This window comes from Falco rusticolus, chromosome 16, assembly GCF_015220075.1.
Source record: "Falco rusticolus isolate bFalRus1 chromosome 16, bFalRus1.pri, whole genome shotgun sequence".
NCBI lineage: Eukaryota > Metazoa > Chordata > Aves > Falconiformes > Falconidae > Falco > Falco rusticolus.
In genome coordinates this window covers 3992565-4008764 of record NC_051202.1, presented here as the reverse complement: position 1 = coordinate 4008764, position 16200 = coordinate 3992565, and the positions used below count along the sequence as shown (strand labels likewise).

Here is a 16200-nt window from a genome sequence, read left to right as displayed (position 1 = left end):
GTGTGATAAATGCGGACGTTTTCCTTGGCACCATCTCAGGCTGAAATTTCTGACCCATCCTAAATGATGGTTTACGACGCTGGAGAGGAAACACATGCTGGCCTTTGAGTTAAAACCCTCACAGACTCAAAGGGGAAAAAGAAAATAACCCTGCAAGGCTACATGACTTTAGCATCCAGCTATTTGTTAAATTCCTGGAGATTAATTAGCAGACACAGAACATTGCCCGAAGGTAGGTCTGAACGACAGCCCAAACAGCTCTGCATCCAAACTCTGCAGCTGGTCTTTATTTTTATTTTTTTTCTTCCCTAAAAAAAAAAAAAAAAAAAAAAAAAAAGCAAGGAGCCAAGCCCTCGGTACCCTCAGCCCTTGGCTGGAGCCCCTTGGTTTCAATAGGAATCACCTACGGGAGATAAAAGCTGAGTATCTTGGGTTTTCAAATCAATGGTAGGGATTCCGGCACAGCTCCAGAGTGGCTCACCCATGGCCCCATCCCAAACCTGCCCGGCCAGCGAGACGAGGGTCTCACACAGGCTCAGCTCAGGCAAAAGGGACAAGGAAAAAAGATCTGCTCCGCAACTGCAGATGGGGAAGCTCAGGCACCACAAACTCCAGCCCTCCTCCCCTCCGGATGAGAAAGGCTGTTCCCACGGGAAATTCAACGTTTTGCTGCCAAAAGGGGAGTCAAGGCAGGGTTATGGGCATCCGCAGGGAAGCAGCGAGGGGCATCGAGAGAGGATCCTGGAAATACCGAATCGCTCATCCAGGGATGGCAAAACCTTCCCAAATTCCATCCCCACTCCCCAGGCACCAGCTGCTGCCAGCACACGGATGGCGACTGCTTTGATGGGGGGTTCAGGGACCGAGCAGCCATCTGTGCCGGGGCCAGGGAGCGGCTGGGCTGGGGAGAGGGGGCCTGGCTGCTTCCCACCGGGAAGAAGGAGCTCCAGCCTTGCCAGGCGTGAATTGCTGGCGAATAGACTGAGAATCGCTAAAGCAGGGCTGAAACCCGGTGCCAGACCCGAGCATCTTCACATATCCCGGGAAAGCAGAGGTGGAGAGCGGCACCCATCACCGTGGTGGGCTCAGGAGAGGGCTCAGCACCTGCTGCTCCTGGGCTCAGCCCTGCTACGAGCCATGTTAGCAAATTATCTCCAAAATCCAAGCAGAGCTGGGAAAGCAAGATGCAGGGGACCGAAAGCCAAGGGTGGGAGGGGAAATGCTGGCACACCCAAGTGTCCACTCCAGAGGGGGTCGGAGTTTCACAGCCAAAGCACTGCAGAATTAGTAATTAATTAATCCTCACAGCAGCCCTGCAAGCCAGCTCAGGTGTAATTAAGCCCTGGGTTTCCAGCTGGGAAGATCGAGGCATGGGGCTGCAGCTCTAGGAATCTCTCTGCTGATGCTGGGGGTGTTTGGAGACAGATGTTTGTCGCCTCGTGGATTATAAATCCAGCAGAAACCACCATGACCACCCTGCCTGTCCTTCTGCCATGTGCCTGCCAGGATCCAGCCCTCGGCTCGCTCCCAGCCAAACCAGCGAGTCACCTCCCAAGCTAAACCCACAGCCGATAAAACACTCCCCGTGCTGAAGGACACCCACGCTGCTGCAGGGAGGGGACGGCAACTCAATCCAAGCCTTTTGCAAAGGGATCCCAATTTTATCAGCTAAGCCGCCCACCCTGGACCTCCTCGACCTACAGCTGGGACGGGGCGATGGCAAAGCCAGGCTCCGTGTTTTTTTCCAGCAACAAGCCCCAGCGAACCTTACAAACAGAGTCCGCAACCACATTTAACAACAACTCTTTGGAAACACCCTACAGATACGGTTATTTTTCCCCTTAAATTATAACTTGCCTGCGAGCAGCCAGCCAGAAAGGAAGAAAGAAAGGAAAAGAAGTGATTCCTCCCCATTTTGCTGCCGGTATTCCCCCCTCTGAGGTAGACATCGATGGGGTGGGGATGAACCGCTGGAGAGTGGTTATTAGTCTGGTGAGCAAGATCGTGGCATCCTCGCCATCCTGCCCTGGCGCATTGCTGCCGAGCCTGTCCCGGCACGGCTCAGCACTGCCGCAGCAGGCAGGTGGCGGTGGCCGGCGGTGGCCCCGGTGAGCTGCATTTCTCCGGGGCGGTGATTTTACCGGTGTAATCGATGCAAGAGGCGTTGCGTGTCCGCATGCCCTCACCGCAAGTTTGGGAGCAGGGGGACCAGGGATCCAGGCGCCAGAGCGGGCAGGGGACATCTCCACAGGGCTTGATGTCCTCAGGCTTGAGGGCTCTGTCACAGGTGGAGGAGGTTTGACCCTCCATGTCTCGGCAATCCACCGTCCGCCTCTGCCAGCCGGAGCCGCATGTCTTGGAGCACTCGGACCAGTCGCCCAGGACCCACTGGGAGGTCAGCATCGGTCGGATGACATTGGCTGACTTCTTCTCTTTGCCCTTCTGCTTGCTGAAAGGGACATCCTTGGGGATGAAGAAGGTGTACTTGACTTTGGGTGGGAAGACCTCACTAGCGATGGTCAGCAGCTGGACGGTCAGGGGCTCCGGGAGCTGTCGGAAGCTCTGCAGCCTCTCCAGGGTCGTCATGGAGCCACTGTATTTCAGGATGGTCCCGTTAATGAGGATGTCCTGCTCCATGGCTGAGATGGCAAAGTCTCCGTTCAGCAGGTACTTGCCCTCCAGGGTCCTCAGGGCCAGGTAATTCCCATCGTGACGGACTCCTCTGTGGCTGCGCTGTTTGATGTCGATGTTGGTTGCCCCGGCGGGGATGGTGACAATGTCGTTGTAGCCGTATCTGTGCAGGGCAAAGGGACACGGTTATTTTCCTGGACTTCCTAAGAGGAGACCCAGGCAAGGGATGGCCCTTGGCAAGCGGGATCATGGCTCTGAAGCCATCACTCTGTAGCCCAGAGCACTTAGGAGCTGGAAATACTGTAGTTGTGCCAGATGAATGCTTGGCTGGAAGATTTTGCTGAATTACACGCAAAAATGAGCGATGCAATCAAACGAGCAGCCCCACGGTTATCGGCCTTGGTGGAAAATTCCCCTTTCTTTTGAAATGGGTGAGGTGTTTGGGACTAAAAGCTTGGCTCTGCCAGTGGTGCTGTCACAGGTGATGCTGACTGATAGCGTCAGCTATAGATAGATACAGAACAGCAGAACAGCAGTAAGTCGGGGCGCTGCTGGCATTGTACGCTCAGAGGATACACACGTTGGCCAGATGCTGCTGCTAGAACCAGATCAGCAGTTAAACAGTTAATCCAACAGGCATCTCATATTGCAGATGACTTGGATATCCACTCAAAAGCCTTTCCTAGAAGACAGCAAGTCCTACTGCAGCAGAACCATCCCCTATCCATGGGTGGGCATCTCTGTACCCTGGGCTCATCTTTGGAAGAGTTTTGCAGCCACCACCCATGACACAGAAGAGCTTCTGTTGGAGGGCGCAGAGCACCTTGCCATGCTGGGGGAGGATCTCCCTCCCAAACAAGATCCCCGGAGCACTACAGCTCCCGGGACAGCACCGGGAAGGCTTTGGTATTCAAGCCCTCGGCACCCCATGCTATGGTAATTACGTGCCACTACAATAAAATGCCATCCTGGCATGAGTCACGTCGTGGGGCCGGCAGGATCGTGTTCCACACATCCCCACGTTGACGCTGAGGTCAGGAATTAGGTTTGGAGTATTTTGGAAAAAAGCCTTTAGGTCAAACTGTGCTCTCAGTCACCCTGGCCTCCCTAACCCTGATCTTAATGGGATCTCTTCTTGGCTGTAGCTGCCACGCTAATCTCTCTTTAGTCAACCGCAAACAATTCATAGGAGAGTGGAAGCCCCATTTCAGCTGGTTCCCTGGAAGGAAACCATTTAGGAAATCTAATTTGACTGTGTGAGTCACCTCGCCGCATGGAATTGGATGCGTTGGGCTTTTGTTACGATATTTTCAACAAAAGCCTTCAATTCAGCTCTTTGGCAAAGCAACGGGGATCTTGGGCAAGGGAAGCGGCTGCCTCAATGCCCGAGTCCCGGGACTGAAATTCACCCCCAAGCCCAGGGAAAAATTATTGAACTATTTATATCCCACATCAGTTCTTGAATATGTGCCCAACCGGCTGCATTGGGGTGAGATACATATTATAAACAACTTGGGGCAGCAGATTTATTTGCAGTGGAGTACGGAGCCTGTTGCCCGTGTCAGCACCAGCTATTATTTTAGGAAATAAACTCTGCTTGGCTTGCATAATACTGCCCCGAAATAAACCCAGTGTAATTCCCAAAGTCTGAGGAGGAGACCAGGCTGCTGCAAGGCCACCCAGCTTCAGGGCTGAGAGGGGAAGCCAAGCGCTCCTCTAGTCCGGCTGCTCGGATGCATAGATGCAATGATTCGGGTACGGAAAGCAAACCGGCTTTATGCGACCTAGAAGGAGTCCTAACATCCCTAACCTAGCACTTCTGCAACAAAAAACAAAGAAGAAAGGAGGCGGAGAGGGGTAAGCTGGTCTGCCCCCAGCCCATCTCTGCAGAGCCCTTCTCCCCAGTGCCTTACTTGGATCGGTTGAGTGAGCCGGAGATTTTCCTGCAAGTGGAGCCGTTGCCACCGCACACCCCGCACTTGTCCAGCTTCTTGGAGGACCCAACGATGTGGTCGCAGCCAGCCTTGACGCACTGCCCGTGGACACAGATGGAGAGGGTCTCGGGTCCACACAGCGTCCCGTCAATCACCTAGGGAAAGGTGGGGGGGCAGAGGAGAAATTAGGGCATTTGAGCTCCAAGGGGGGAAAGAGGGGTGATTATCATCACCAGGTGTCTTACTCTGGCCTCGAAGACTTTAAATTCGCTCCTCCCTCTGGCTCGGCAAAAGAGCTTGCATCGATCCCGGGGGGACACTCCCGCGTACTTGGGAACCCACTCCAGGCGATTCCCTTCCAGATCCGTAAAGTTGTAGCCATTGTACTTCTCGCACTGCTGCTCCCGAAAGCTTTTCCCTGCAAGGAAAGGTGAAACATGACCTGGGAGCTGTGGGAAGCCGGTGGGAACGGCTGTCCTCAGAGAGCCGTCGCGGAGATGTGGGAGCGAGCTGAGCATCGCCAGAGTGCGCAGCAAGCTTGCAAGCAGAGGAGGGATGCCAAACGCCTTCCACCCAGCGGGAAGGGATCACAACCCCCAGCAGAAGGCTCTTTCCCCCCCACCAAAAAATATAAATACTCAAGGGAGAGCGGAGCAACCCCTGGTGACAGGTTCTAGAGACACAGGAGCGGGAGGTGAGCGTGCACCGGGGCACGGCGTCCCTTACCGTCCGGCGGGCACTCGTCGGTGTGACAGGACTGGTACTTGGCACGCTGGCCCTCGCAGTACCAGCCGCCGTGCTGGGGCTTGGGGCTGTCGCAGTGCCGGTAGGAGAACTGCACGCCACCGCCGCAGGTCCGGGAGCAGGAGCCCCAGGAGCTCCATGGGCCCCAGCCACCGTCCACCGCCGGCTGCAAGAGGCCAGGAGAAGCTGCTACATCCACCTCCGAGCCCGTCCATCCCTGGCTGCTCACTCTCAGGGTGAGCAAAGCTCTGGAGCGACACTAAATCCCCCCCAGCACCTCCCCCTGTGTCACCAGCTGGGACCCTGATCCAGCAAAGCACTTAAGCACATACTTCACACGAAGTTATTACAGACTTCCACCAGTCTGTTCATGTGCTTAAAGTTAAGCTTGGGTTTAAGTACTTTGCTGACTGACTTGGAAATCTTCACTAATTCCCCCAGCCAGGCAAAAAGTGATGATTTAATTGCAGAACTGTGGGTGCTTGCTCTGGTTCAGACCAGCTCACGCCTCAGCAAAATATACGGCAGCATTTAGCTACAAGCTGGGCTTGCCAGCGATAAAGATTATCGCAAGGTGCTGTTGAAGGAGAGATCCAGAAAACAAATCGGGCAAATCCAAAGCTAGACCAGGAGACACCAGGACCAGGGGCAGAGATTTGGGAATCCCAAAGGGTCAAGCCCCAGACTGCTGGTCCCCAAACCCCTTCCCCCTCATTACCTGGGGCTTCAGGGCATCTTGTGGCACGCAGCGGCCATCCCAGCATAGCCCATCGCCTTTGCAGGGGGTGCCATCGGCCCATGGCAAGCTGCCGTTCTTGGTGTGGCAGAGGGGCTCCCCACTGCCGGTCCTGCACCAGAGCTGGGCGCAGATGTCCTCCTCTGTGGTGTTGGGGCAGTGCTGGAAGTCCTTGCCGAAGATCTGCTGGCATTGCTGGTCCAGGCTGTAGAGGGCTTTTTGGCCGGGCAGCTCCACAGGCAGGGCCAGGGGGCTGGCTGGGGCATCCAACAAGCAGTCGCCTGGGCAAGGCACAAGAATTAGGTTGGAGATGCATCAGGGCTCGATGCCACAGATTGCACCAAGCGGGGCACCCCAAACCTCTCTCTGCCTTCTGATCCGACTCCCCCTTCACCCCACACCCCGCTCCAGGCGTTGCAATGAGCCTGAGCAATTAAGGAAAAGGTTGTCCTGAATGATGAGGTGGCTGAACTGAGCCTTACCGTGCCCTCCATCTAGAAACTCAGTGAGGTACATGGCGCTGCAAGGAGACCAGGGCTGGGTCTTGTTCAAGTGGATGAAAAGAGGGGCCATCATGTGGTGCTTGCCGAGGGGCCCGAAGAGCCGCTCGCAGGTCTTGGAGTCATCATGGGGCATGCTGAGCACGTGGCCTGGGGAGCAGAGAGCATCGCTGAGCCGCAGCCCCCAAGCCCAGCCCCTGCTGCCAGCGGTGCGTGGGCAGTTGGGAGCATCTCTAAGTCATCAAGCAGTTCCATTGCTGCAAAAGCTACTTGCTTCGATAAATCAGAAGTGCTAAACAAAACAGAGCTTGCTCTGTCTCAGCGGTACAGCCTGCTGTACACAGGGTGAAGCAGCCCAAATCAGTCCGGGCATCTCTAGGAGTGGCAAACTGAGGGGGGGAAAACTGCTTGCTCCCCTGCCTTAGCTCATCCACCAGGCAAATACACCCACTTACACCAATTCGGGCACTTTGAAGCGGTTTTGCTGGTGCAAACCAGCTTCTGACAGTGGCAGGAGCTCCCCAGTGCTGCCCGAGGCTCGGTGGGTGGTACCCAGCCGGGAGATGCTGGTGCTGGGCTGTGCTACATCCCCTCCCAGCAGCTGGGCTGGCAATGGCAGGCTGAAAAAGGAGCAACCCCTTTGGGAAGGGATGCCTTACCCAGTTCGTGAGCCAGGGTGTAGGCTGCCTGCAGGCCCTCGTCCTCGATCACCGAGCAGCTTTTGTTGCGGTCACACATGGTGCCAATATCCGCCACTCCCAGCGTGTCGCAGCTTTGGTGTCCGCAGAAATCCTGGTTGCGAGCAGCGCCGGGGCGGGTAAGGCAGGGTGAAGGGGTCCCCAGTTCGGCTGCCCCAACATCTCCAGGCAGAGCTGGGTGACCCACTGGTGCTCTGCACCCCAAATTCAACCGCCCCCTCAGCTGCATTGCTGCAGGCTCCATTCTGTGCATGGTGGGGGGATCCCTCCTCGACCCCGTTCCTCCCCCCACCCCCAGCATCCCCAAGGGACCCTGCGGACCTGTCTCGTCAGCAGGATGGCAGTGTCGTAGTGCTCCGGGTGCCGGTCACTTGTGGGGTTGAACTTTTGCTGCCAGCTGCAGAAGTTGCGCAGGGTGAGCCCGCCGTTGTCGGACACCTCTGGCCCCGCTGCCGCCTCGTCCACCACCAGCACCTTCACCACGACCAGGTTGATGGAGTTCTTCAGGCTGGGGTGCTTGTAGATGCGAGCAGCCATGGACATCAGGGTCAGGACATGGTTCTGTGGGGAAAGAAAGGCAGGCAGAGCCTGGTTAAAGCCTTTGCCATGGGGCTTTTTTTTTAATTTTATGGTAGGAAAGGAGAAATGGATCTCATTTATGAAGCCTACTACATCCAGACCGACTCAGGCAGCCACTGGGGTTGACAGACTAAGCGCTGCCTTTTCTGTACGCAATGCTTTACACCTTGTGCCCAGCACCGGGCACAGCAAGCCCACCCCTGCATCCCCTTCTCCAGACGCTGCGTCTCACCTGCCATGAACCCTTGGCACCCAGAAATCCCTTGGCAAAACCTCACGAGTGCTCTTGCCTATTCCCAAAGCGTTAACCCTGCCCTAGGACAGGAACTGCCCCACATGCATCCCCTCGCTGGTGCAAAACCGCCCTCGCATCGCCGTAAAACTCCTGCCCGCTCTGGTCGGCAGGGTTTGAACCCAACGTCCTTGGCGACAAACCGGAGCCAAACCGCTTCGACGGCCGAGTCTTCGCCCAGCAGCATTCCCAGCTCGGGCAACTGGGACGGTCAGAGATTACTTAATATGTCAAACGCGCCAGCGGTGTTTAAGCTGATGTAAACATCTTATCGGAGCATCGAAATTCCTCCTCTGCTTGGCACCCGCTCGCAGCCAAGAGTCAGGAGAAAAAAATGCAGCTATTACACAATATCATATTGGGAAAGAGAAAGTGGCCTCTCTCCTCCCCAGATGAATTACACCCTGTGGTCTCACTCCAGTGCCACTACCTAATTAAACTGGAAGGACTCAGTGGAAGCTCTCTCCAACACCTGATTTTCACCCAAAATACATGTTTTCTGAGCGGAGCCGGCTTGGCGCGCTCACCCATCGTGACGCTGCCAGGACAGTGATATGCACAAAAGGCCATTTTCTCAGAAAACGAGGGAGATGTTTAGGGGATACCCCCGTCCCCTAATAGTGACAGCATATTTGCTGCACCAACAGCTGCTCGCCCAGGGCACTTGTGGCTATTTTAAGTTATTCTGCCCCATTTTACCCCACCGCTGGCAACTCCACATAAACAGATGTTTTGCTTCAGCAAGATGTATCCCAAGTCCTCCCCGGCTCATTATCTGAGGGCAGGCCCCGGCAAGGATGATGGGAGCACTGAATAGACTGGTTTATTTAGACTGGCCAGATCTCCGCGACATGACTCACATCCCAGCCCAAAGCACGCAACAAATGTCACGGAGAAGTCACCGCCGAGGCAAGAAACCCAGGCGAGATCCCCGTGAGCAGCTGCTGCAGGGGACCGGGGGAATTGTTTACCCCATGGGGAAAGTCTGTTGGGAACCTTCCTAAAAGCAACCATCACAAACCCTTCCTAAGATTACGTGTGCGAAGATCTAGAAGGATGCTCTGTGCTGGAGCAGTGCATCATGGGATCATCCCTCATTTCCATGGGAGCAAATTCTGCCGCATCCTTTTCTAACCCATTAGAGGTTTCTCTCCATCCCGGTAGTTTTTACCTGGGAGCTCTCAATCCCTATGGCAAATCCCCTGGGACACCAACCCTCGCACCCTCGCATCCGTAATCCAAGGGTTACATCCAGCCAAGAAACTCTTTCAGCAGCAGGAATGGAGGGACTCGGAAAACGTCCGTCCGCCCTGCTTTCGTCTGGAAAGCGAAGACAGAAAACGAACCGAACAAACAACTATTTAGTGCAGATTAAAAGGTCAAATTCACTTGTTCCACCATCTGGTGTCTATTTATACCCATCCCTGGACCGTGCAGGAGTTGGTTGGGTTTCAGTTGGACCCTGACCGCTCCGGGGAGAGCAGCAATCCACCTGCACTGCCTTGGCTTGGCCAAAGGTTTGGAGCTGGGGCCAAAAGCAAATTACAGGATCCCCAGGGCTCAGGAGAGGCTGCCTGAGTGCTTTTGGCCAACAACAGGCTGCGGACGAGTTGAATCCCGCTTGTCCCATCCTTCTCGTGCCTTTGCAAACAGGCTCTGGCTTGACAAGCCGCCCAGGAGGGAACGCCGCCTTCTCCGGGGTTTCCTTCCCAGCACAGAGGCTGAGGATGTGGGTCTGACCCCGAGGGTATCGGAATCAGGTGTGGGGCAGCCACAGGGTCAGCTTTGGGCAGCCCAGAGGTACAAACGGACTGGTTCCTGCCTCCTTGCAAGGCACTGCAGCACATTGTGCCCAATGTGCTTCCCTGCCTTTTCCAACCAGCATCTCAAGATCTTGGCAGGATTTCTGTCCAGCTAGTAAATACAGCTGGAAAATCAACGCCTTACCTGCTGTGGGGGGAGAGGACAGCAGCCCAAGGCCGAGAGGATTGCAGGAGCATCCCTCCTCTGCCCCATGCTCTGCTTTTATGGCCAGGTATGAGCATTGCAGCCGAGCCACCACGCTGCAGAGGCAGTGCAGGGGTTTCTACTGCCTGGTGATGCCCCCCAAAACCTACCTCTTTTCTCCCCGGCTGCAATCTTTGGCTCCCTCTGGTCTCAAGGACCTCAAATTCCACCTGTTTCCCCCCTAAAACAAGGGAGGATGCCTGTTGTCCAACACACCTGCGTTACAGCAGCTCCGACACCCCTCCTGCCACAGCATCACGGAGTGGTCAGGGTTGGAAGGGATCTCTGGAGATCATCTAGTTCAACCGCCCTGCTCAAGCAGCTCACCTAGAGCAGGCTGCATAGAAAATCGCCACTGCTAAGCCAAGCATGCACAGGTACCACCAGCATTACCTGACATGAGACCGGCAGCAGCAAAAAGCATGGGCAGAGGGTCAGCAATGGAAAAAAATGAATGTAAGTCAGAGCACGGAGAACAGAAGTGGTTGTTTTTAACCTCATAATATTGAAGGATTTCGCTTTCTGATACAGGCTCTTGCAAAGTCTCTGCTTACGTTCTCCTTCACGAGAACCACTCAGAATCTGAAGCTTGCGGAGATCCCTAAACTGTTTTGTTTTTTTGTTTTGTTTTTGTTTTAAACCATAATTATTTTTCAAGGAGGAACTGCTCTTACACAGACACTAACTATTATTGTGGTATGCACATACTGATCTAATATCGCTGGACCCACCCAGTGCAGAAGGATGGCAGGCAGCACCCGTACAACACCCCTGCACCACTTGCCTCCCTCCGACATGCTCCCCAGCTTGTGGAGATTAATGCTCAACCCCACCTGGGGCTGTAGGTTTGTTTGTTCATGGAGTTGTTGGCTTTGGGTTGGTTCCCCCGCCGCCCCCCGCCTTTCTCCCTAGAAGCCAGCATTTCTGTAGGGGAGCGGGGGGAGAAAAGAGAAACGCAGAGATTTCTGGAGCGCAGACAGATGGAAGGAAGAAAACACAGGGTCAGATGCGAGGGCTGCCCAGCTTTTAAAAAACAACTGGTAAAAACATATCCCAGCCTGTCTCTCTCCCCCGAAGCGACATCTGCGTGCTGACCCCCTGGCTCGGATACCCGCAGTGGCCGGCGGCCGCCCTGCCAGCCCCCTCCTGTGGTTTGAAGCCCAGGCCAAGAATTTCCTTGCAAAAATGTGGGCGACAGCCAAGGGAAACGGGGGGCAAGCCCGAGGAGAGGTGGACACCTTGCCAGCCTGCTTGCCTGCCTGCCCTTCTGCCTTCCCAGCTCTCCATCCCATCCTTATTCTCTTTGCCACATGATTTTTTCCCCCCTCCTCCTTCCCTGCTTGCTGGATTTTTTGGGGCTGACCCAAATGACTCCTTTTCAGGGCAGGGGAAACTGAGGCACACGCAAGACTGCCACCACCTCTTCGCAGGCAGGGATGAACACGAAGCAAAACCCCGTCCCCAGAGCATCCCAGGGCGGGAAGAGCTGCAGTTTGCAACCGCTCCTGGGCTGCTCCGGTGGGAGCCAGCTCCCTCCACGCTGTGCCTTTCATACCGAAGCCCTTGATAATCGGCGGTCACCGCGCCAGCGGCAGGGCTGAAACGCTGCAGCTGTTTAACATTACGGGGCGATGCGAGGAAGCGAGTCATTCGGCCAGGGGAACATTTAGGGAGGCTGGCTGGTCCTCCGACCCCTTGTACCGAAGGAGATGCAGGCTCAGGGTCACACCCGGGGGACAAATCCCAGAGGAAAAGCACCGGCAATGCTGGCGGGTGGCAGCATCCGCACAGGTCCCCCTTTGCTTTGCAAAGATCCCCTTTAATCCCACCCCAGTTGCCTTTGGGATGGGCTCAGGAGGGGTCAGCTCCTTTTGTCAAGGGATTAAGTGAATCTACCCGCTCAAGCTGCAAAATATCCTAAAGCAAGCCTAGGAGCCGGACACGGTGGGGGGGGAACCTGAGGCTCTGGGGTGGCTTGGGTTTTACCTCCAAGGTCACTTTGACGGACAGCCTGGGTGCAGGAGAGCCGGCAGCAGGACCCCAGCAGTGCCCCATGCCACGCACTCCAGCACCCACCTGGTCTTAGAAGGAAGGCATTGCAACAGCACTCCAAAAAACCTCATTGATCTACCTGGAAAAAAAACCACAGAAGTCAGGCGAGGAATCCCAGCTTAATCAAACCAATCCGATTTTGCCCGGGGTCCTCAGTCACTACCAACTCCTGGAATCTGGGATAGCAGAATCCTCACTTGTGAGAGCAAGGGGGAAAGAAAGGGGATCGTAGCCATCGTGTTTGCAGAGGAACGCTTGGAAATGCGTCTTGTCTGCACCCAAGAGACTGGAGAAATCCCACCACAGGAATCCGATTCAGCTGCCAACTGGCTGGGGATGCCGCAGCCGGTTTTTGTAACCGCCTGTTGCTTTAGGTGTCTCGGCAAACATCACCCGAGCCCTGCTGAGCATCCCTGCAAGTGCAGCCTGTGCTGCAGGTGCTCAGCCCAGATGCCCTTTTCCCTGCACACCACAGGGATTACCCCCTGCACCATCTCCTGCCTCGGTTTCCCATCCCCAACCCCCCACTTAATGCTGTTAGTGATGCTCATGGTCCTTTTTCTTCAAACATTCTGGCTCCTCTGCAGGAAAAACACAAAGGATGACTTGTGTAACCAGCTGAGGGCCTTGCACCCACCCCTTATATAAGGGGGCTCTTCCTAATTACTGCAGGTCACATCCTGCCAAGCCCTCCTCAACCTGCCAGCTGCTCACAGGTGTTACTGCTCAGCACTGTCCTGCTGCTAATGCCCCCTCCAACACCCCATGCAGCAACCATCAAGCCAGAAGAGCGATTAAACCCCCAAATTTCAACTCTGGCTCTGCTCTTACTTCATCATTTCCTCCTAGTTTACCTAAGTGTTGATAGAAGTAGAATTAAACATTTGTTACCTAAATTAGGTTAACGTCTGAGCTATAAGGCTTGGATTGATTAGAAATAAATCATTAATAGTATTTTCCTAACAACAGCAGGGCATTGATTCTAACTTGCAACGCTTGAATGCATCTTATGGCGACTATCTTCTACTGAAGCTGTTACAGCTTATGCAAGAAAACAACCAGGAATACACACAATACTTGTGACCTTTAATAAAAATTGGTAATTAAAGTGTGGTTACGGGAAGAAAAGTCACTATATAAATATAGTTTCTTCTGACTCAACCTTTCTGCTCCCTGCGCATCTCCTAATCAGCCAAGATCTCACCAGCACCAGCAAGCCATCACTTTTTTTTTTTTTTTTTTGGCCCACAAAATGTAGGTATTTAGGGAGAAGTGAGATGGCTGGCTGGTCTCCTGAGTTAGCAGCAACCATGCTTCTCCCTGCATTTTTGTTGCTGAGAACAAAAGACACAGAAACACAGCAGGTGGCTTTTTTTTTATACTACTACATGAGAGCTGGTTGATTTTCTCCAAATCACTTTACACTCTTGCTCTGTTCCTCCAAAATGAGCTGGGCATTACCGTGACTCCCCCCTCAAACATAGCACCTTACTTGTAGCCCGAGGCAGATCCTCGGGTGTTGCTTTAAAGCCATCGGGTGCCCAGCTGGTGGCAGAAGATGCACCACACTATTTTTTTTCCCCCTGTCCTTTCGGGGAATCAGAGACCAGGCTCACACTACAGGGAGAGTGATTTTCACCCCCATGCCTGTTGCTTAAGAATTTGGGTTACTCCGTTGCAAACTCTGTGCTTGACTGCTGTTTGCTCGGGGGGGTTGTCTCCCAGCGCAGCATCCGTCAACCCTGATTCTCTGCTACCTGTTCCTGCCAACCCAGCATGGTGGCACGCAAGCAAAACCAAGCAAGGAGCAAAACCTGAGGGATGCTGAGCAGCTGAAATCAGCTGGAGCTCCAAGGTTTAGCATTTCCCAAGGTCCAGCCCCGCCTGAGCAGGGCTGGAATTAAACCACTGCTTTATTAAGAGTGGAGAAGCTGGATGAAGCCCCCAGGGGAAGGATAAGGCTGGCAGAAGTGGCAAAGCCAGGCAGCCAAAGCGCAGCCCCTGGTTTCAGTTGCCCGGCTGCTCCCCGCGGAGCTCCAGCCCTGGACCCAAACCACCCATGGCCGAAGCCAAGCAGCTTCGGCGCAGAGTTATCCCCTGCAAGGACCCGAGCGCGTTTCAGACCTGGATTTGGACCCAAGCACCCGAACAACCCATCACTGCAGGGACCATGGGCAGGGGGGGGGCACAGGCTTTGCAAGAGGCGTGAAAAATAACGTGATGCTGATGAAAGCCGCTGGTCAACAGCTCTGGAGATGGATGTGTGGGCTCCAGAGGCCAAGATCTCTGCTCCCGGGGTCTCCACCAAGCCTGGCCATGGGCAGGGTCTCTGCAGCTGGAGTGTGTTTAAGGAGGGGGAGCGGTTGCGGTTGTGGTGGCTGGGGAAAGGCTTGTCGGTCCATCTGCTGGGCTGCTAACAGGTGGCTCAGGAGCAGGACTGCACATTACTCAGCCCCTGGTTTATTTACTATCTGGCCCGAGCTCCTATCCAGGAGTTAAGCCCATCGCTTTGCAGCAGGCTATTCCCTTGCAGCAAGAAAGGCATTAACCCCCTCTGTCCCTCATCTTTGGGGACACCAGAGTGACGGGACATGGCAGTGTCCAGCCTGTGCAGACCCCGGCTCCCTGGGATGGATGCTGAGTCTGGCAAAGTGTCCCCGAACACAGACAGATCAGCCCTGCAGCCTTTGCCCCGGGGACTGACAGCCCCTCCGCAGCCGGGGAAGGTGGGGACAGACCCAAGGTCCCCCACCCTGTCCCCAGCTCTCTACTCGCTCACCCAAGGTGGTCCCTGGCACCCCGGGGCTGCTTGTGCCTGCGGGTCCGGGTGCACAGCAGAGGCTGGGGGAGCAGTGGGGGATGGAGGGGCTGAGAGGCAGCAGGAGGGGATGGAGGGACAACGGGGACGGAGGGGTGGCAGGATGAAGGGATGGAAGGGCAGCAGGGCCAGAGGAGAGCGAGGGATGAAGGGGATGGAGAGGCAGTGGGGACAGAGGGGTGGTGGGATGAAGGGGATGGAGAGGCAGTGGGGACAGAGGGATGAAGGGGATGGAGGGGATGGAAGAGCTTGAGGAAAGAGGAATGGAGGGGATAAAGGGGACAGAGGGGTGATGGGAACAGAGGGATGAAAGGGCAGGACAGAGGAATGGAGGCGATAAAGGGGACAGAGGGATGAAGGGGATGGAGGGACAAGAGGAACATGGGGATGGAGGGCACAGAGGGATGGAGGGGTGATGGGGACAGAAGGGTGGCAGGATGAAGGGGATGAAGGGGACAGAGGGGCAATGGGGATGGAGGAATGAAGGAAGGGGACGGAGGGGGCGGAAGGATGAAGGGGACAGAGGGACAACAGGACGGAGGAGTGGCGGGATGACGGGATGGAGGGGCAATGGGGACAGGGGGACGGCAGGACGGCGGGGCAGCCCTTACCTCCACGTCCTCCCCGTAGAAGCGCACCATGGACGCGTCGGCCACCAGCAGCGTCTCCACGTACCGCGCCTGCGAGACGAAGCGGCGGGCGCGGCGGGGCGGCGGCGGCCCGGGCGCGGCGGGGGGGCCCGGCGGGGCGGCGCGGCGCTGCAGCCGGTGCAGGCGGCGCCAGGGCGGCCCGGGCGCGGGATGCCCGAGCGGCTGCAGCTCGTAGGCCGCCCCGTCGAGGAGGAAGGCGGCGCGGAGCCCCCCCCCGCCGCAGCGGCTGAGCACGGCGGGCGCCTCGGGGCTCCCCTCGACGCCCCCCGCGTAGAAGCACCCCCGGCGCGGCGGCGCCCGTCCCGGCGGCCGGCGCCCCCCCAGGCGCTGCAGGCGGAGGCGGGGGGCCAGGAAAGCGGCGTCGGGGCGCAGGCGGAGGACGACGGCGCGGCCGAAGGCGGCCAGGCGCAGGGCCAGCTGCCCCGGCGGTGCGGGCAGGCGGGCGGGCAGCAGCGGCTGCGCCTCCCGCGGGGGGGGCGGCAGTGCCCACGCGTGGCACAGCAGCAGCAGGTGGAGCGGGGCGCGGCCCCCCAGCAGCGCCCGCCGCCCCATCCCCATC

At 56.3% G+C, this 16200-nt stretch overlaps 1 protein-coding gene across 1 annotated transcript; it reads right to left on the bottom strand.

The window, feature by feature from the left end:
• Positions 1-306: 306 nt before the first annotated feature.
• On the bottom strand, positions 307-16200 carry ADAMTS8 (ADAM metallopeptidase with thrombospondin type 1 motif 8). Its single transcript, XM_037410066.1, has 9 exons — positions 15603-16200; positions 7565-7804; positions 7205-7337; positions 6528-6695; positions 6028-6326; positions 5292-5475; positions 4811-4983; positions 4545-4720; positions 307-2794 (listed from the first exon to the last, which is right to left on the bottom strand). Exons 1-9 carry the CDS (start codon positions 16197-16199, stop codon positions 2062-2064), a joined length of 2703 nt encoding a protein of 900 aa, XP_037265963.1. The 5' UTR covers position 16200; the 3' UTR covers positions 307-2061.

What these genes read in the sequence shown, in the direction of transcription:
- ADAMTS8 (XM_037410066.1), bottom strand. Translation starts at nt 16,199, where the DNA reads ATGGGGATGGGGCGGCGGGCGCTGCTGGGGGGCCGCGCCCCGCTCCAC. An exon ending in TCTACGGGGAGGACGTGGAG is followed by an intron (nt 7,805 to 15,602) that starts GTAAGGGCTGCC and finishes CTTTCCCCACAG; the next exon opens with AACCATGTCCTGACCCTGAT. An exon ending in AAGATGCCCTGAAGCCCCAG is followed by an intron (nt 5,476 to 6,027) that starts GTAATGAGGGGG and finishes GGCCTCTTGCAG; the next exon opens with CCGGCGGTGGACGGTGGCTG.